Here is a 21,330-nt window from a genome sequence, read left to right as displayed (position 1 = left end):
AAGCCCTTTTATCCTCCCTTGCTCCTTTATCACCTGCTTACCTCGACCACTAACCATCAGTACATAATTTTCCAGACATTCTATACTGACTGGAGAAAATCTGGAAATGAATTAGCCTGATTCAACATTTTCTTTAAAAATAATTAGTTTTTGGATTAAATCAGAAATAACACCACTAACTGATTTTATGATACTCTGTACTGGAGTAAAAATCTGCCTTACTCTTTCTAATTATGGATATTCTTACAGTCATGAAAGACCTTTCATAACGCACTTTCCATTCAAACATGCAACTGCTAACAAAGGGACCAAATCCTACTAAACTCTTTGCTCCATATGAAAACAAAAGAAAATTTAACCTCTATTTTAGCTCAAATATTTTATTTCCCAAGGTACAAACACCTACCGTCTGCTCTTGGAATGGCAGGGAATATCATGCTTGAGGCTGTTTTCTTCAATTTGTAGTGTGTGGTTAAATGATCCATCTAATTCCTGGACTGTCACTTTCAGTGGTCCCTGCAAAATGAAGAATTAATTTGTCCTGCCAAAGTCTATTTTGTTTAAGAATGAACGATTAAACACTTCCAGAAGATAGCTGATTTAATAACACTTCAAAATGTGAAAAAGTGACCTAATTAGGTTAAAGGAAGGAATTGTTTGAACATTTACCTCATTTGTGAAAATGAACCAATAATAGTTTTGCAAGAGACCTCGCCAGATGTGCAATGATTGGTTTACTTACAATTCATCCATCAAATTTCACACATATACTTGATCCAGAAGTCTATAACTCTGATAGTTTTAACTGAAAAAGTGAATACTCTGCAACCTAAGCTGGTCTCCACATAAATTGAAAGATCAGGACTGCATTCATAAAACTGAGTTTCAATGATCCTTACCACATATTTCTGAGTTCCCAAAGAAGTACAATCTTGCTTCAGTTCCAATTCCAAAATGTTTCGTTTTCTGTTAAATGCAAAGCTGCCAAAAAACTTCACGACACCACTCTGGTCACTAGTGCATATAATTAAGGCTCTTTTCATGAATTAAACAATTTCAATTAAATTTGACAATTTAGTAAAAGGAAATCTACACAAGTTTGTGCAATACCTACAGTACTTCTGAACTGATGACATGGGTTTAACAACTCAAAAATTCAATAAACATGTGCGGAGAGCTGTGGGTTTGTAGTTTGTAGAAATATCTGGAACAAATGAGATGATTTTTATGCTAAAACAGCAACATTAAAGGACTATCATGATGAGCAGAACAAAATTTGATTATCAAGTTTGAAGATTTGCAGCTCAGGTTGACCTTCTGGATGCAGGTTTTCTCACTGAGCTAGAAGGTTCATTTGCAGACGTTTTGTCACCATACCAGGTAATATCATCAGTGAGCCTCCGGATGAAGCACTGGTGGCATGGCCCACTTTCTATTCATGTGTTTAGGTTTCCTTGGGTTGGTGATGTCATTTCCTGTGGTGACATCATTTCTTGTTTTTTCTCAGGGAGAGGACAATGGGATCCAAGTCGTGTGTTTGTTAGTCTACAGGAAAACAACATATACTGACCAAATACTGAACTACAGAAGCAATCATCCCTACACCCACGAACGAAGCTGCACTAAAACATTTCAACAAGCCACCACATACTGCAGCACAGAGGAACTACACAGAGCAGAGGTAAATTGTCTATACAGTGTATTCAAAAAGAATGGGTATTCAATGAACACAGTCTGCAGATTTCTCAGCAACAAACCCCAACAAGCAGACAAAAACCCTAGCCACTCTCCCCTATAAAGGCATCTCGGAAATGTCTGTCAGACTATTCAAATCTCTTGGCATCATGGTAGCCCACAAACCCACCAACACACTAAACAGCAGCTAATGAACTTGAAAGACCCTATACAAACAACAAACAAAACTAATGTAATATCTTACAAGACCTGAAACAAACACTACATAGGACAAACAGGCAGAAAACTAGCCACTAAAATATATGAACATCAACGAGCCACAAAAAGACATGACCCACTCTCACTAGTGTCCTTACGTACAGATGAGGAAGGACACCACTTCAACTGGACAACACATCCATCCTAGGACAAACCAAACAGAGACACGCACGTGAATTTGTAGAAGCATGTCATTCCAATCTGAACTCTATCAACAAGCACATTGACTTGGATCCCATTTACCACCCCCGAGAGAAAGAACACGAAATGATATTGTCACAGGAAATGACATCACTAACCCAAGGAAGCCTAAACACAAATAAAAACCGGGCCATGCTGCCAGTGCTTCACCCAGAGGCTCACTGATTATGTGACCTAGTATGGTGTCAAAAAGTCTGTAAACGAGCCTTCCAGCTCAGCGAGCAAACCTACATCCAAAATTTGATAATAGTTTCAAATTTTGCAGAAGTAACACAAAATCTCAAAAGGATACACCCACTGTTTTATTAAAGGTTGAATATCTTTTCCAGACACATTCGAAATTGATTTTAAAAATCCAGTTGTCGAAAGTAGCATCTGGCTCCACATGTGCGATTGAAACTTCTGTGATGAGGCAGTACTGGCTAAACTCAAAAGTTTGTTGAAGACCTAAAGCAGTGAACAAAGGTTGTTGGACAGCATTATATTACTTGGCACATACAACATTTATAAACTTAGAAACTTCAAGTTTTAGTTCTTGAAAGTCTACCATTACCTCAATACGCTTCTACTATTGCCCTAAAAAGAAACTGACTCCAAATTAAAGTAGTATCAGCAGATAAATGCTTAACATGCTCTTCTAATGTTCCACTAAAAAGTGGAGATTTAGGTGTTAACTTTTAGTGATATGCAGGTGGCAGTGTTGGACTGGGGAGGACAAAGTCAAAAATCACACTAGATTATAACCAACAGGTTTATCTGAAACCTCAGGCTTTCAGAGCCCCTCTCCTTCTTCAGGTAGCTCGTGAGACAGAATACATCAGACACAGATCAAAAGGTCATTCACCTCATGTGATTCTATTGAACCAACTTAGATGGCTTTTAAGTCTTTAATCAGTTAGAATGGAGATGGAGGTGCTTTCTTTTAGAGGAGACCTTAAAACAAGGCCCTGCTATCCATGGATGACAAAAAACACAGCCAAGGAGTTATCCCTAACAATTGATTCAACATCAATCCATCAAATCAACATCACAAAAACACGTGATTTGATCATTACCACACTGCTAATTATTAGATATGCTGTGTAAAGATTTATTGCCATGTTGCTGACATTTCAAATAGTACAATTCAAAAATATTTCAAACCAAAGCCCTTTCAGAAGTCCTGAGGTTGTGAAACGTCCTAAAAATTGAAGTTTTCCTTTTGCATTTGTAAACATCAAAATATAATTTAAAGATTGTGATTACTTGGCAAATAAAAATCAGTACAATCCAAGAATTCATGTTTGCTATCTTTGGTCTGCTAAATGAAGAAACATTTTGCAGGCATATTTGCTTGCAGGGGCTTGGAGGAGAAGATTGCTGCTATTTTGTATGGCTTCACCCCATGCCAGTTAACAATTACAGTTCAGATGGGGAAGTGGATCTGAGAAAGAACAAATCAGAATCTCTTCTTAATACTGGGGTCTAGAATCTAAGGAGGAACTGAAGAACTTCATTTTCCATTCACACAATTACAAGCCTTGGAAGAGCTACAGTGCAGGTATATTTATCAGACAGGTACTAAAACCTTGCCTTGCATCCCCTTGAATTTATGAGATTTGAGGGCATCATCTAAAGGTATTTAAAATGATTAAAGAATTAATTAGGGTAGATACATGAAACATTTCCCTTTGGTGGGAACCCAGAACAAATTTATTATAACCTTAGAGTTTGGTAATTAGGAATTTAATGCGGAACTACTTTCCCTAAATAAAGAATATCCAGAACACTCTCCATCAAAATGTTGAAATTGCTGGGTCAAGTCAAATTTGCAAGAGGGACTTTTTTTTAAGCAAAAGCTGTAAAAGGACAAAAATCAATTATGGGTAAAGAGGATTTGAGTATAGAATAGCCATGATGACTGAACGCATGTTTGACTAACTCAGTTGTTTTCTTTCGAGCTAACAAGGACAGTCAAAAAGGGCAGCACATTGGAGATGTCTGCATCAATTTTAGCAAGATTTTTAATAAGACCCTCTTGGCTGTTTAAGAAGAAAACTCATGGAATCCAAAGAAAAATGGCAAGTTGCATGCAAAATTAGTGCATTAGCAGGAAGCAAAAGGCAATTGTTTACAGCTGAATTTCTGGCCATTTCCAGTCGGGGTCCACAGAGCTTTGTATGAGGTCCTTTGTTTTTTGTGATTTATATCGAAGATTTAGACTACAGCTTTGGAATATTATGACATTTGCAGATAACACAAAAATTGGCTATTTCATTGACAGCAAAGAAGAGTGTGATAGACTGCAGATGGACTGACTAGGTCAGCAGAAAAACAGCAAATGGAATTCAATCCAGAGAAGTGTGGAGTTAAGTATTTGGGAGGGAGAGAAAGACAAGGAATACATAATAAGTGGTGGGATACTGAGAAGAGTAGACAAATAGAGGCACCCTAGAAATGAATATCAATAACGTAGGAGAAAATTATTGCAGATGCTGGAATCTGTACTGAAAACAACAAATGCTGGAGATCACAATGGGTCAGCATAAATCCTTCCCCCTCCACTTCAGCTCTGAAGAGTCATCTCGACTCGAAACGTTAGCTTGCTCTCTTTCCATGGATGCCGTCTGACCCACTGTGATCTCTAGCATTTGTTGTTTTCAACAATGAATATCCATATACGGTTTAAGATTAAGTAGAAAAAGTGATTAAGTGAAAACTTTCCTTCATTTGTAGTATGAAAAAATATAACACAGCAGTGAGGCTTCACTATAAAATGGAGAATTTTAATTATGAAGATAAATTGGATTGGTTGTGGCAATTTTCTTTCAAACAGAGGAGACAGAGGAGAGATTTATTTAGGTGATAAATTATGAAGGGCATAAAGTGGATAAGAACCACCGACTTCCATAATCAGGGACCCACAAATTTCCACTCATTGGTCAAAGAATTAAGCACAGTTGAGAAACATTTTTATCTAGTTGCTGATAGGGTTCTAGAATTCACCATCTGAAAGGATGATACAGGTAGAAAATCTTTTCATATTGAAAAAAGTACTTGGAAAAGTATTTGACGCACCATAACCAATTATGGACCAGGAGCTGGAAAACACCGTCAGAAAAACAATTTTCACCCAGCACAAACAAAACAAGGTGATTCACATCCTGCCGTGGGCCAAATTTCCATGTTCCCAATTAAACAACTAAGTACAAAAACTGGAGTCAAAACTCAGGGTGAACTAGTTCAAATGTAAGGAAACAACTTTCAAGGGATACATTTACTGCTAACCTGAAGCATGAACTCCATGCTGATCCTGTTTTCAATGAGTCGCATTACCAGATGGGCTTTACATTGAAACATCTTGTAATACTTCCAGGACAATGTGTGAGGATGACGAATGGAAAAGTGCAAGTGTGGAGCAGGTCTGTAAGGATTTGAAAAAAAAAAGGATGTAAAAGCACTGTCACTGTTTCAAGCAACAGCATGAATTCCATATAAATTAGGAGAACCAAGTATTCTTTGCATATTCCATTTCAAACTCACCTATACACTATATTTAACACTGTCTTTAATACAAAATTAATCTAAATATGTAAATATTGTAAGTATCTGATTTGGTATAAAGGAAAAAAAAAATCCAAATTCAATTTCTAGACTTTGCTCATGTAGTGAAATCTCAGGCAGTAAAGTGGTTAGAAGCACAATAGCCTTAGGAGTCTTGGGTTGAAATATAAAGAGCCCTCATTCCTGAATACAATGAAAATGACCCAATTGGAAAATGCCTAAATGTAGGCACAGATGAGAAGTAAATTGATTCTTCCTCCCCATTTAGCTCACATATGAATTGTCACTTGAATGACTGGCCAATGTATGCGGAATTGAACATAAACATGAGCAATTACCTCCAAACTGGAGATGCAAAATTAGCAGCAAACTGAATAAAATGTTGAAATTTAAAAAACAAATGTTGCATTCATATGTAAACGCAAGAAAATATAAAAATAATTAGACATAATACTATGCTCAACAATAATTATGTCATCTGTGTCTGAAGGCAAGATAATTAAGTCATTAGTTTACTAATAAACCTATGTGCTATAGTAAGTTTGAAAAAGAACAAATTAAGTGCGCAAACCAGAAATGATGAATAAAAAAACCAAAATGAGCACGCTCAAGCAAGGAAAGACCAAGTGAAGAACAGAAATGCACAGTCATTCAAGCAACAATTCATGTGTGAGCTAAATCACTAAGTAAAGGAAGAGAGATAGAGAGGGGAAAACAAAGATAGTTGGGAGAAATTACAAGAAAAACAGCTCAGGTCTAATCAATAAAGAACACAAATTTTAGTAGTTACTGTGTGACACAGGAAAATTCTCTTTTTCCTTCAAGATATGTTTGCAGTCACTTGCATGGTTGACTACATCCTCAATGCCAAAGCTTTTCTATTTTGTCAGGTTGGTGGATAGGGTTGCTTTTTACTCGTCGTTCCATTCTTACGCATCTAATTGAAATTAGGAGTCAGAGGAGCCATTCTGTCATAATGAAACAAAAAACAGAAATTGCTGAAAAGCTCAGCAGATCTGGCAGCATTTGTGCAGCGAAATCAGAGTTAACATTTTGGGTCTAGCGGCCCTTCCTCAGAAGGGATGGCAGCTCGGAAAACGTCAGTTTATATATAGAAGATTCCAACTCCAGTTTACTCCTTAGCCTCTTCCCCCACACTATCTTCTGCATATAAACTGACATTTTTCTGGCTGTTGAATCGGAGGAAGGGTCACTGAACCAGAAATAGCAACTGATTTCTCTCCAGATGCTGCTTGACCTGCTGAGCTTTCACAACAATTTCTGTTCTTGTTTATGATTTCCAGCATCCAATGTTCTTTCCATTACAACACGACGTAAACCCTTCTGCTAATTTAAACCCGACACAGAAGCTCAGCTCGCACCGTAATATGTTAAATTTCAAAAGGCAAAGAACTATCCCAGAGGTCACTATTTAAAGTAAAAATTAACAATTTTATTCTTTAAGTCTAACAAAGAACAGTAAACCAACCGCTATTTACAACTTCTTTTTCTGAAACCGATCTTTTACCTCCAACTCTAAAATACCGGTCTGATAAATTCCCTCTTAAATTTACGGCAAAAATCAATTTCAAACCCGGGTCTCGTCTTTGGATGTCGAACTTTCTCTGTAGATTCCTCTAGGTCGACTTTGGTGTTCTGCTGCACAAATTTCTTATAGACAGGTACCTTTCAGAAAACCATTTGACAAGTAGTCTGTTTGTTGGTGCTTGTTGCTATTCTGCCCCTAACTGTTCAAAAATATCTGATTTTATATGCCAAAACATCAGATAATTTCATTGGTTTGATGTCATCCCAAACAGTAAAATTCAAATTTGATTGAAATTTGATAACTAGGACACAATTTAAACTGATTGGCTGAATTTAAATTTGTTTTTGTTCCCTGGCAACACATCACCAGTTGTGTGTCAACCAGATGTTACATTTTTAATTCTTTCAGCACACTATGTGCTTCTGTAAGTCCTTGACAGCTTCTTCTCTCTCTCTCAAAAGGTACAGTATATACTTACACCTTCATAACATTCGGTTGTTATCACTTGTAATGGTTTATTTTCCATCTCTCATATCATGAACTCTTGCAGTACCCAGAGGTTTACCCTTGGCCATCCACTTCATCCTTTGAAGGTGTTTGCAGAAATCACATATACACTGATAAAGCCCATCCCACTGCTACTTTTGATTTCTCCACTGAAAGGTCATGACATCTAGTATTTCCTGAGCAGAAATTTCCTCCAATTGAACATTTGGAAGACCAAAGCCTTTGCTTTGTCCCCAATTACTTGTTCCTTCTATCGCTCATCTATTAGAGGTTGAATCAGAATGTTTCCAACCTTTTGGTCATGTGGCCCCAAAATTAGCAATCAAACAATCTCACTGTACTGGGCCATTATGATCCTTGCTTACAGCATTACTGGTTAAGTAGAATGAAACCTGCCCTGCTAGATGATTTTCTCATTTTAATTGATGTGGTTCAGTCACTGAAGCATAGTCACATGGGGCTGCAAACTTTTCTTTATACACAAAATTGAACAGTATGAAACAAACAAAGCTGCCCAAATACAGAATACAATTGGAAAGGTCTCACCTCACTTCCCAACACCATCTGCTACTGAGATTCTCAGTCAGAGAAATTCTCTTCAAACCAAACTTAAAGATCTGAGTTAACTGATTCTCTCCGGTTCCTTACCTCTGCTCCGATCTCTGGATTCTTCTTGCACTCTCAGTATTGAGAGCTTGTAATTTCACAGCTTCTAATAGCCTTCACATTTCTAAGGAAATGCTCCACGTGTAGAAGTTTTACAAATGGAACTTTTGCACTGAAGTAAACATGCCTCTTCTGAACTCTATTCCTCAATTCCTCCTGCAACATCCTCTCCAGCACACCATACCATCCTCTTCCAGCCGCAACACAGCACTATTCTCTTTGCCAGCAACCCATAACTACCTGCCTCCCACGCAAGTCTCCCTAACAAATTTCAATGTCATCCCTTCTTCACCAACCACTTGTCTCAAGCAGGGTTGCTCCTGCTCACCTCACTGACCTCCTACCCATGATCCTCCTCCCTCACTTTGCACTAGCCCACACCTCTACTACTTTGACTTACAGTGCTCCACCTGCCCCCTGTCCTCCTGCAACTTAGAACATAGCTAACTGCACATGCCCCACTGTGCATCTCTGCCTGACCTCAATCCTCAGACTCGAAGAAACCCCATCAAGTTGCCCCTTTCCTTCCTTCCAATCCCTACCCTCCGCAATGAAGAGACCCTCAACAGTCATTTTCCCTGGGACTTTCTCTACCCCATCTCCCCCTATTAACTCTGTGACCAGCAAACCCATATCATCCCCGCACACAACCAGCAACCCCATTACCCCTCCCCTCACCCAGCTAACCCATCTCAACCTTCTATCCCCTTCATGATAGTGTCCCTTAATTGTTGTTAAGATTAAGACAGCTTGACAGCTCAGTGAGTTAATTTTTTTTAAATAAAGCTTCAAAAATGTGAAACTAAAATCAATAACAAATGCACATATCTCTGTGCTTTTGATCATTGTGATCAGTGTTAACTGATAAAACAGACTGAAGCAACTACGAACACTTGGCAGAAATCTACATACGACAAGTCAGCTTTCTTGGATCTATGAACTTAAGTCAATTTTATATCGTCCAGATAATAATCAGGTACTGTAAACCACTACCAAATTGAATTGATATAGTCATTTCAAGGAGAGAACATAGATTTAAAACGAAAGCGATAAAGAACTATCATAGCAGGCAATTACAAATAGGAGACCACTCACGTTTCTTTCTCTTTCACCCCTGTAAATATGGGATGCAGCAAAACTCCACCAGTTCTCAATTCATATTCCACAATTTTGTCCAGCTCCTATAAATTACAAACATATTTAGTCGATCATTTAAATATTGTCCTTTGATGAAAATTAAAACATTTATGTTTGCTTAGCCCCTTATTCATAAGACATAGGAACAGGTGGTGGTGATTCAGCCCATTGAGACTGTTCTATCATTCAATGAGATCATGACTGATCTGATCACCATTAACTCCACTTTTGTGACTTACACCCATACCTTGGATTCCCTTCAGAAATTAAAAAGTGGTCTATCTCAGCCTTTAATATACTTAGTGACCTAGCCTTGACAGCTTTCTGCAGTAAAGAATTTCAGATTCAGTAGCCTTAAAAGAATGCTACCACATCTTAATCTTAAATGAATGACTTCTTACTTTGAGGCTATGACCTCGGGTCCAAGACTCTCCCACAAGAACGAACAACCTCCAACGATGTTTATTTCAATATCATTTCATCTTCTAAATTCCAAAGTATACAAGCCCAACCTACTCAACCTCTTCTCCTAAGATAGTTCTTCCATACCTGGTGTCAGCCCAGTGAACCTTCTCTGGAATGCCTCCAATGCCAGTGTATCTTCCCCAGATAAAGGGACCAAAACTGATTACCATATTCTAGATGTAGCCTGACTCACGCCTTGTTCAGTTTTAGTAAGATTTGTCTATTTTTATATATCATTCCTTGGAATGAAAGGCCAGCATTCCATTTGACTTCATTATTAACCTCAGAACTTGGATGCGAGCTTTTTGTGATTTATGCACTGGGGTCCACAAATCACACTGTGCTGTAATTTTCTGCAATTTTTTCCCCCATTTAAATAATGTTCAGCTCTTTCCTAAATTACTGCCAAACGTAATTACACCAATGATCTCTTGGCTGTTATCTCATTTTCCACCTTCTTAAAACCTTGATTCATTCAAAACTCTGTCTGCCTTTAAAACCAAGTCATCCATCCATCACCCAAGTCATCCTTCACTGGTTCTGTCCTCAGCTTTGAAATTTTTCATCCATTTCAAACCTCATCCTGGCCTCATCCCCTCAAAATTAATTTTACAACCATTATAAACAATTTTCTGTATTCTCCGAACCTGGCCCCTGTGCACCTCAGATTTTAGTCGTCAAACATTTGTTACTGCTTTTAAATGGGTGGGTTCAAAGCTTTGAAATTTCCTCCCAATGTGCCCTGTCTACTAACCCTGCTGAACCCTACTTATCCTTAGTCAGTAGAGGTCACAGGTTTACAAGCCGCGATCAAAGAAACCCTGGTAAGTTGACATTCTGCATCTTGTAAATGGTACACATTTTTGCCACTGTGCAGTGGAATTTTAAGATACGCAACCCATGTTCTCTTGAACTTTTTCTAATCATGCATAATGAATTTGTGCACCAGCGTCAAAAATTAAAATTAGAAAAGTAATTTTTGTAAGTTAACATAGGTATGGAGAGAAAAGAATAACACCATGCTGACCATTGACATGGAAACAAGCTAGTCCAAGAATTACAATATTTACTGAATTCAATTTAAAATTTACTGTGGTGATATTTAAACTCATGACATCTCCATTTTAAGCTCAGTGCCATATCTACTACATTATTTTCATGAAAGCCAGTGTTAATTTTTAAACATTACAGTTTGCACTTTATTAATTCGCGCCAGCATTGTGGGTTCACCTACACCACTTGACATGCAGCAGTTCAAGAAGATAGTTCACTATCTCTTCAAGGCAATTAGGGATGGACAATAAATGCTGGACTTGCCACATCCCATAAAAAAAATTTACAGATTTGAAATCAAACAGATTTTTGGATAGTGAAAGCATCAATGCTTAGGCAGATAGGTCAAACCAGAGTGAGTCAGAGGTTACCTATAATCTTCTACAAGACAATGCAGGCTCAACAGACCATATGATCTACTCTACTCTTAATGCTTATGTTTAAACATAAAAAAAATGCATCTATGTTTTTAAACTAGTTCTTAATGAGTTAAATAATTTTGGTTTTCATGCATAATTGACAGTGTATAGCTACATCTGAAGACCTGACCAGAACAGAATTAATTAGATATTTTGCCTGCCTGGAACCCATAAACACAGATTAATTCTGCAGGCATGATTTTTATTATGTGGCTATCCTTTAAAAGTTGCATTTTGTTACAAAATACTCATGGTATTGTGAAGCTTTGCTGTAGATTTAGACATTAATTGATTGCCATAATTCATACAAACACTTCAAACTGATCAGGTTTGCTTTAAAAATAACTTCTATGTACTGCCACAAATGTCACCTGACTTAGAGGTCATGAACTCATCAGTGTCAATATTCACTTCGATAAAAATCACAACACCTCGAAAGCTCGTGCTTCCAAATATACCTGTTGGACTATAGCATGGTGTTGAGACTTTAAACTTTGTCCACCCCAGTCCAACACCAGCACCTCCAAAATCAATATTCATTTCGTTTGCAATAAAGCTGGCACTATTTTTACAGTAAAGCTAACTCTCAAATGGGATTACCAGTGTGGTTCATGCTACCTCTTTAATCCAGTGTCTGTACTCATTAACACCAAATGTTTTTTTCATCCAAAGGCCATAAATGTATCCAGAGATCCCCTTCAACACCCATTCATCTGACCTGCAGAAACAAAGTTGGAAAGATAGTACACTAAAGGATAAAGAAATTTAGAATTAGTTTACAGACTACGCCAATTTTCAAAAATACTGCATTCCTCCCCAACCGCCAGATGTGGTGCAAAGAAATAAAAGATCAAAATTTTCAACTGAATATTTGACATGATGAATTCGAGGGGAAAATTACCACTATGGACAGGTTTACAAACGTATCAAAAGCAACGTAGAAGCTCTTTCTCATGCAGCACTTACATCATACATAAGGAGAAACAATTAATTAATAATGTTACAAGGTATGTTATAGATATAGTACATGTGGCATAAGCAATGAAAAAATAAAAAACTTTAAAGACAAAACTCATTTGCTCTTATACTTGCTTTTAGTTGGACTCCTGTGAAAACAAGTTATTCCAAGCTGAAAGTGGCTACATAAGTACAATGTGTAAATTATTTCCCCATGTCACTTTTATCCTTAACACAAAACACACTCTTTATCACAAATAGTCTTTGTTTCATTTCAATTAACTCATTCAGTATTCAATTTCCTTTGCAATTTTCAAAGCGTTATGTTTCCTGCCTGACAGCGTCTGTATTGAGGTGCATGCTCATCAGAAAATTCTTCCCTCATCCTTCAGGTAAACAAACATTCAACCAAAATTAATCATTAAAAGTTCTAATTTCTTCAATTATCGACTGGACACATAATCCATCTAAGTTTTCTTTAACATGCCTAGTGACCAAGCACAGTCTGCTTTGGTAGTATCCCTCTTTAAAGTTAACAATAATCTTTATCCTCAAGGAAATACTAGTCAGCATGCATCCAGTACTATTTCTACATATAGTCTTGAAGTAAAATATTTGCTTGTTAATTGTGGATGATTTCATAGATTCAGAATAATTATTTATAACGTTACATCTTTAAATTGGATAAGCACCCAAATGATACAAACAGGGCTGCCATCAAACAATTTTACTGCAGCAGTGAGATCATCATTTTGCCTAGTCATGGACAAAGGTCAATGCACAGCTTTAGTACATGCAGAGATGACAGCCATTCTACATACTAAAACTCGAATAATGTACACCACCACAGAATAGGGATGCAAACATGCTCCTGAGAGTTATGGGAAGGCACAAAGCAGAAACAAGGTTTTCCAACAGTGAATGAAAGCAGGTAAATCACCGAGTCACTCACATCCAGCTAAATAGCACTGCTGGCAGTTGCCTGAAAATGGTCGAGTTGTCAATTTTTGTTAGTAATATTGGGAAAAGATATAAAACAAATTATACAGGAAAAAAGGGCAACATGTCAGATATCATTGTGCACACAAATTTTTAAACCCAGTTTGAACACTTGAAAGATTGCTCAAATGTGACATGCAAAATAATCTGAAAGGATTCACAATAATCTGAAAGGATTCGCAATAATCTGTCAAAAGTAATGCTTTAGATCCTTCAGGCCATGGACCTGATGTTCTCTCTCTCATTGCAGGCTCTTTCCAATCTTGAGTGCCCAGTATTTTCTGTCTTTATTTTAAAATTGGCCGTGCACTCAGAACCACAAGTGAGATCTCATTATACCATACTAAATGCAGCCATCTCAAACATTGTAGAATTTAGAGCATTGTTTTGAATTACTACCTTCAAATATTGTGAATTCAAATCTCAATCTTAATATTTAATTAAGAAGGAGCTTATAACCATAAAGCGCCTTTCACAATTCTAAAATATCCCAAACTGCACAAAATTCAATTATTTTAATGCACATCCATGACTCATCCTTTACATTGATTAGTTACATAATACCCTAGTTGGCATGAAGAGGAGATCATATTGAAACCACAAGGGCCTTGAGACAAAATACAGAAGACCAAATTTTGATATATTATTGAAACATGGCATACATTTTTACCTGTGTTAAAGGATAAAAACATCCTCTGTTAATTAGCATCTTCGTGATCCATTAAATAATATTTTGTGTTGATTTTATTTTGCTTGTTACAGTAAACGTCTTAGAACATGATATTTTATTATAAACGTCTGCAGATCAGTCTCTGGAAATTTCATATCTCTTTTCAGAAGTTAACAGCTTCTAAAGGGCTCATAACACTAGAACAAGAGTATTCCCATAACTTCTTTGAAAAGTCCTATGTCATTGTTACATTGACTTGAACAGGCAGACAAGGCGTTAAATTCTAGAACTTCCTTGCTGGTACGCTGATGCACGTGGTGGTGGTGGTGGCGGTGGCAGCGACGGCAGCAGTGGGGGGGGATTAGAACCCATAACATTTGGTCTCTGAGGCAAGTATGTCATCAACACAATCAAGCTGATCTTGATACTAATTTCACAGTTTGTTCACTATGATTTTTATCAAAAAACCTTAGTAAAGTTTTTGTTGTGCTGGAGTAGTCTACATAAAACTTACAGTCTTGTAAATTTATGATGGTGTATGCCCTTGACTCTCATCATTTTATATACTCACCATGACATTCTGGAAATGAAACAGCCGAAGAATTGCTGAGCCAAAGCTTGTGCTAAACATCGTCTGGTAAGTGGCGTCTGATCTATAATCATGGCACTATGCAGAAGGTTTGTGCTAAATGAAAGATGAGAAAATAGACTGTTTTCAGGCAAGCATTAGATTTTATTTAGTCAAAACAAATAGTGTTTTAAAGGTAACAAATTCAGTTCAAATGTTAACAAGGCTGACTCTGTATTTCATCAACTGAAAGCTTGAAGCCTGCCAACCCTTTCATATTAATTCTTTAAACTTACACTGTATAATAGCATAACTGGCGGTTATTTAGCAGTTGCAAATTCAACGTTTGCAATATCCATTAATCAACTGTATCTTAGTTAAGAACAAATGCTCTGGGGCTTTTCAGCTAGTAGTGACCACAATCAACAGAAGAAGAATTGGCAATGAATGCAAAATATTTTAAAAGCACTCAAAATCTAGAAACAGTACATCAACTACTAAGAATTTAATAACTTTGGTCAGATGCTTGATCATACAGTGATGTCCTTAGTTAGTTGAACTGTAATAACCATTTTCTGCTTTGGTTTAATTAATAAATTGCCTGCCTTCTTCATTGCATACTTTTTGGCTAGGGAATTATGTAAAACAAATAGGAGTATTCTCACAGAACACTAATATATTTTCAAATTGGCCAATTGCATTTTTGTTCATCCTATATTAACTGGTTTTGCCCCAGTGTGAAAGAGACCAGCATCGCTCTATTTTTAATGGCTCAATTTCCTTCTTATCATATGAGTGCACAAAGATTTCAGCACAAAGTCCAGAAGCCCATGAGATATAGGAGCAGAATTAGGCCACTCTGCCCATTGAGTCTGCTCTGCCATTCAATCATGGCTGAGTTGAGAAACGTATCTGTTGTGAATACATTCAATGACTTGGCCTCCACAGCCTTCTGCAGCAATGAGTCCCAAAGGTTAATCATCCTCTGGCTCAAGAAATTCCTCATTTCAAGAGTGGTCTCTTCACTGAGGCTGTGCCCATAGGTCCTGGTCTCTCTGACTAGTGGAAACGTCATCTCCACATCCACTTTATATTCTGCAAGTTTCAATGAGATCACCCCTCATCCTTCTAAACTTCACTCAGTCCAGATCCAGAAATCTTAACTGCACCAAATGACAAGCCCTTCATCTTGGGAATCATTCTTGCAAACCTCCTCTGCAGCCCAATCACCACCAGCATATCCTTCCTTAAATACAGGGCCCAAAACTGCTCACAATACTCCAAATTCAGTTTGACCAGAGCCTTGTACTGCTGGAGTCTGTATATCTCTACTCTTCTATTCTAGCCATCTTGAAATGAATGCTAACATTCCACTTGCCTTCTGAACTGCCAATTGAATCTGCATGTTAACCTTAAGAGAATACTAAACTACGACTCCCAAGTAACTTTTCATTTCAGATTTCTGAAGCCTTTCCCTATTTAGAAAATAGCCTGACTCTGCTCTTGCTACCAAAGTCCAAAAAGTCAATTTTTCTTCCCCATATTGTTTTCCACCTGCCACTTCTTTGCCCTATATCCTACCCTGTCCAAAGTCCTTCTGCACCCTCCCCACTCCCTCAACACTGTCACTCCACCTATCTTGGCATCCCTGCTAAGGTTATTCACTGATTATGGCAGTGAGTCATTAAGGATATGAAGACCTCTATTTCTATATAAGCTTGTGATAAGTTTACTAATCTCAATACATCTAGCCACAGCGTCAAATGAAAAGACAAATCATCTACAACTCAACCTTTGGATTGATTAGTAACATGATTAAAATTAGGATCTTCGCATATAAAATAGCGATGATAAAATGCCGAGCTGGAAAAAGCACAGCATGTTAAGCAGCATAAAAGCAGGAGCGTTGATGCTTTGGACAAGATCCTTCATCAGGACTGGAGAGGGGGAAGGGGGCTGAGAAATGGTAGGTGGGATGGTGATAGGTGGATGTAGGTAGGAGGTGATCAAGATTGGTCAGTGGGAAGAGTGGCGCAGATAGGTGAAATGGAAGATGGACAGGTTAGGTTAGGTCAGGCTGTGGAGATGAACGGAGAGTGGAGGGGCTGGATCTGGGATGAGGTGGGGGAGTGGGGAAATTTGGAAGCCATGTATTCTACATTGAGGCCATAAGGTTGCAAGCTTCCAGGTCAGAAGATGAGGTGGTCTTTCCCCAGTTTGTATGTGGCCTTCTTTTGATGGAACATCACGCTCCAATCAACTCCAGCTCCCAATTGTCAGCCACTTCAACTCCTCTCCCACTCCCCAACATGCCCATCCTGGGCCTCTTCCACCATCAAAATAAGGCCACAATCAAACTGGAGGAAGAATACCTCATTTTCCGCCTTGAAAGCTTACAACCTTATGGCTTCAACATAAAATTCACCAGGTTCCAAATCTCCTCAGCACCCACCTCATCCCAGATGAAAAGACAAAGAAAATCATCTACAACTCAACCTTTAGTACTGGGGAGGCGATGGCCTAGTGGTATGATCGCTGGATGGTTAATCCAAAGACCCAGGTAATGTTCTGGGAACCAGAGTTCAAATCCTGCCACCGCAGATGGTAGAATTTTAATTCAACAAAAATCTGTAATTAAGAGTCTACTGATGACCATGATTCCATTGTTGATTGTTGGAAAAATCCATCTGGTTCACTAATGTCCTTCAGGGAAGGAAACTGCTATCCTTACCTGGTCTGGCCCAGATGTGGCTCCAGACCCACAGCAATGTGGTTGACTCTTAATGGCCCTCTGGGCAATTAGGGATGGGCAATAAATACTGGCTTAGCCTGCAATGTCCTCATCCTGTGAAAGAATAAAAAAAATTACAGCCCTCGGCTGGGATCCAACTTGCCTGTCCGCCCCAGCCCCCTGACCTGTCCATCTTCCTTCCCAGCTATCCGCTCTACTCTTCCCACTGAGCAATTTCAATCCTCCTGACCTGCATCCACCTATCGCCATCCCACCTACCTTTCCCCTAGCCCAACCCTCCTCCCTCTATTTATTTCTCAGCCCCCTTCTCCCTCCCCAGTCCTGATGGGTCCTGGCCAAAACGTCGACTCTCTTGCTCTTCTGATGCTGCTTGGCCTGTGCTTTGTCCAGCTCCACATTTTATCGACTCTTAACTTTCCAGCATCTGCAGTCCTCATTATCTCCAGATATAGAATAGTGATCACTTGGATGAGGTAGCAAGGCAAGCAGCACTCATGGAAACTGTCCCTCTCAACCATCGAGACAAATAGTTTAAAAACAACTTTCTTTCTGAAATAGGGCTTATAGTCCCCAACTATCAAATGAAATGACATAACATTGAGATTTTTAAAAAATAAAATTAAGTCATTATTTTTATTTGCTGTTACCCACTTTACTGAACTACAATTTGAGGAACTAATTTCTTAAAGTGGAGATCAAATTGAAGCTCAGCATTTCTCGTTTTTTTTCCTCTGAGATTTAAGAAAATCTGAACCTTTAGTTTGATCACATTTAAAAACTAGCCACGAATTCAGTTCTCTCCAGGGACAGAAACACCTGTAGTCAATCCTCAACTATATTTTTTCTTCATTGTACATTTAATTAGATGGTTTGAATATAACTTTCAACTCTAAGAAACTTGAGCACAACTTGGTGAGAGTTAGAAGTTATTGTGGCGCTTGACTTCCATTCAAAAGTCCTGAAAACTAATCTCAAACTTGGGTGTCATTCAAATTTAACTTTCACAAACAGACTTACCCTGATGGCTCAATTCATTCAACACCCTATATTGTTCTACTGATCATACAAATCATTGGTTGAATCTGTAAAAGATCCCAGTTAGCTGATGACAATTGAGACATTGGTAAAGGACTCCAACTGTTTCAGTACAACTCAGTTAGGAAAATCTAGGATTTCTGCTCCTAATTATTCCCAAGTATCTATGATGGAATCTGCTGGTGTCACCAGGACAAGACTTGGACATACTCTGATGCCCCTCACCCTCTGCCGATTTTTCCAGTTCTCAATCTAAAGTTCTAACTTGGGCTGTTGACCCCTCTATTACCGCCCTTTAAAAATCAGCTTCTTCAGCAAGGTGCGGATGAAATCAGTAATTCTTGGGCATTTCTTTGGTGAGTGTCTCTTCAACAATAAATACATAAGGTGACTTGTGTGCTCCATTTAAAACTTCAAACTGCTTCCTTAACTGTCACACAGTAGTTTAAAAAAATTTAGATTTTTCCATTTTACTGTTCACCCAGCAACCTGCATCAAACCAAGTTTCAAGCAGGCAAACACTCTGCTCATGAGCTTCTGGCATTTGTGTTTGAATTTGCAGCTCACAAATATTTGAAATCAGCCTGAAAACCTCATTTCAAGCAGCCCACTGTGGGACAACACCTCATTCAACACTTCTGAACGAAGGCATTTTCTAAATGGAGACTCACCTTAAAATACTCATAGATGCATACGAAGCTACTTCTACAAAGGCTTCATCAACAAATACAGTCTTGTAATAGGCATAGGGGTATCGGCAGGTTAGAATCTCTTCATAAAATTCAAAAATCTCATGCAGAAAGGAGGTGGTGTGTTTTAGGAGAGGCAACAGTTGAGGTAAACAGAAATGTGTCACCTGGAAAAGGAGGCATCAGATTATGAAACACTCATTCCAATAAAACGTTTCAAATTAGATTGAAATCATTAATATATCAAGTTTTGTCCAGCATATAACTTCCATTGCAAGGAATTAATTCCATATGACTCAACTTTAGTCAAACAAGTTCTTGTACTTAGCCAGAAACTGTATCAGATTTCACTTTTCTTACATTAAACAATTTTGTACAGACTTCCAGCAAAATGTTCTGAAGCTTGTTATGCAGATGTGGGTGTACTGTACCTTTAAGAGAGTTAAAAGCTAGCAGAACTACCTGACTCAGCACCAAGTATTCTGAACAAGATATAATGTAACATTTGGTCGAACAACTCTATTAGCTGATGCCTGGAGACGACAAAACAAATTCAAATTAGGCCAATCAGTTTAAGTTATACGCCAAAAATACCAAACTCCAATCAAGTTTGAATTTAGTATATTGACAATCTTAAAAGCCAATGACACAATCTGATGTTTTGGGGGGGTATAAGATTGGGGAAAATTGAATAGTTGGGAGGAGAACTGCCAAGCCACCAGCATCTGCAGACTGCCCGGAAAAAATAATTCTCTTAAAATGTACTTTTATCGATCAGTAACCTGTGAAACAGAAATCCATAAGAGGAAAAGACGACCAAGGAGGATATAAGACGAGATTCAACATCTGCCTGGTTTTGAAAATTTGAATTTCTGGTAAGCCTTAATCAGGAGTTTTATTGAACTAGTATTATAGAAGGGGAAGCAAAAGATAGGTTAGAGGAAGGAATTGTAAATAGTTGTTAATTAATTATTCCATGTTATACTTGAAGAAATAAAGTTGTTAATTTTTGCTTGAAATAGTTCTTGGCCTCAAATTTTCATATTACTACACGGGATAAATCTCTTGTGTTGCTGGTTTAAAATTAAGCAGGAGGATTTATGCCGTGACGTAACAAGCTAAATTACATTATAGAGTATTCAATTTACAGTTAGGTTAAAGTACAGCATGGTGAAACAAATTATTTCTGGTTAGATGCACAAGAGATCAGAGTAGACCATAGGGCCCATCAAGCCATCTCCTCCATTTTGTACAGTATAGCACCATCAGCATAGTACCATACAGTCCTCATACTTTTTGATGCCCAGAGACACCAAAATCTCAGTCTCGTATATAATCCCCCCAGGGAGCATCATCAACCTGCTAAGTTGGTGTATTACAACCTTTTCAGTGAAGACATTTCTCATCTCAATTCTCAATGATCACACCCCGACACAGCCAGTGTAGTTTATTTGCCAGCCAGCCAAAACAACATTTTAGCATCTGCCCTACAAAGTCTGTTCAGAATTAATTCAATAACCACTCAAACACTAGAGAATAAAGGCCCTATTTACTCGACTTCTCAACAAGGGACAACTCCGACATCCCAGAGAGGAGTCTAGTGAACCTTCAGAGAACTGTCTCCATTGCCTTTCCTAAATATGTAGACCACAGTATCCAGATGTAGTCTTATCAAAGCCCTGTACAACTGTACAAGACTTAATCCTATCGACTGATCTCCTTGTTACAGAGGCCAAGACGCCATTTGTTTTCTTAACTGCTTGATGTAATTGCATCATAGCTTTCTTGGCTTCTGGTGCTTTTTTAAAAATAAATATTCACTCAGAGAATATGAGCATCTCTGACTAAGGAAATCCAAGTCTCTTTGAACATGAATATTTGTAAGACTTTGCGGAACCTAAAATGTTTTGTGAAGAAATATGCAACAATGTAATTTCTTAAATATTTTCAAAGTCTGTAATCTGGGCAATTATTTTCAAATACTTCTGTTCAGTCTCAGCAAAACACCTTACATGATAAATGGATACTTTTAAAACAGAAAGGTGCTAAGTTTTCATGTCATATTATTATACAGCACATACAGCTCAAAACTGCTTGTAGATCTGAGGTATTCAGTTTAAATCATCCATATCTAAATGTAAGCACCTCTCATCCATCACTTGTTGCT

General features: G+C 38.0%; 1 protein-coding gene across 4 annotated transcripts in view; it reads right to left on the bottom strand.

The window, feature by feature from the left end:
• Positions 1-21,330, bottom strand: part of taf2 (TAF2 RNA polymerase II, TATA box binding protein (TBP)-associated factor) — a 105,093-nt gene that overhangs the window by 58,059 nt on the left and 25,704 nt on the right. For all 4 annotated transcript variants that reach the window (XR_006311495.1, XM_043688977.1, XM_043688976.1 and 1 more), the window contains exons 7-14: positions 19,146-19,330; positions 14,691-14,804; positions 12,112-12,211; positions 9,515-9,600; positions 5,422-5,557; positions 2,447-2,601; positions 900-1,014; positions 407-516 (exon numbers count right to left, since the gene is read on the bottom strand). Coding sequence is in view for 3 of the 4 variants with exons in the window: in XM_043688977.1 (XP_043544912.1) it covers positions 407-516; positions 900-1,014; positions 2,447-2,601; positions 5,422-5,557; positions 9,515-9,600; positions 12,112-12,211; positions 14,691-14,804; positions 19,146-19,330 (1,001 nt within the window). In the remaining variant the exon portion in view is untranslated. The remainder of the gene's footprint in view (positions 1-406; positions 517-899; positions 1,015-2,446; positions 2,602-5,421; positions 5,558-9,514; positions 9,601-12,111; positions 12,212-14,690; positions 14,805-19,145; positions 19,331-21,330) is intronic.

The sequence above is a fragment of the Chiloscyllium plagiosum genome, chromosome 4, assembly GCF_004010195.1.
Source record: "Chiloscyllium plagiosum isolate BGI_BamShark_2017 chromosome 4, ASM401019v2, whole genome shotgun sequence".
Lineage (NCBI taxonomy): Eukaryota > Metazoa > Chordata > Chondrichthyes > Orectolobiformes > Hemiscylliidae > Chiloscyllium > Chiloscyllium plagiosum.
The sequence above is the reverse complement of the archived record's forward strand: the minus strand, read 5'-3'. Positions and strand labels throughout refer to the sequence as shown.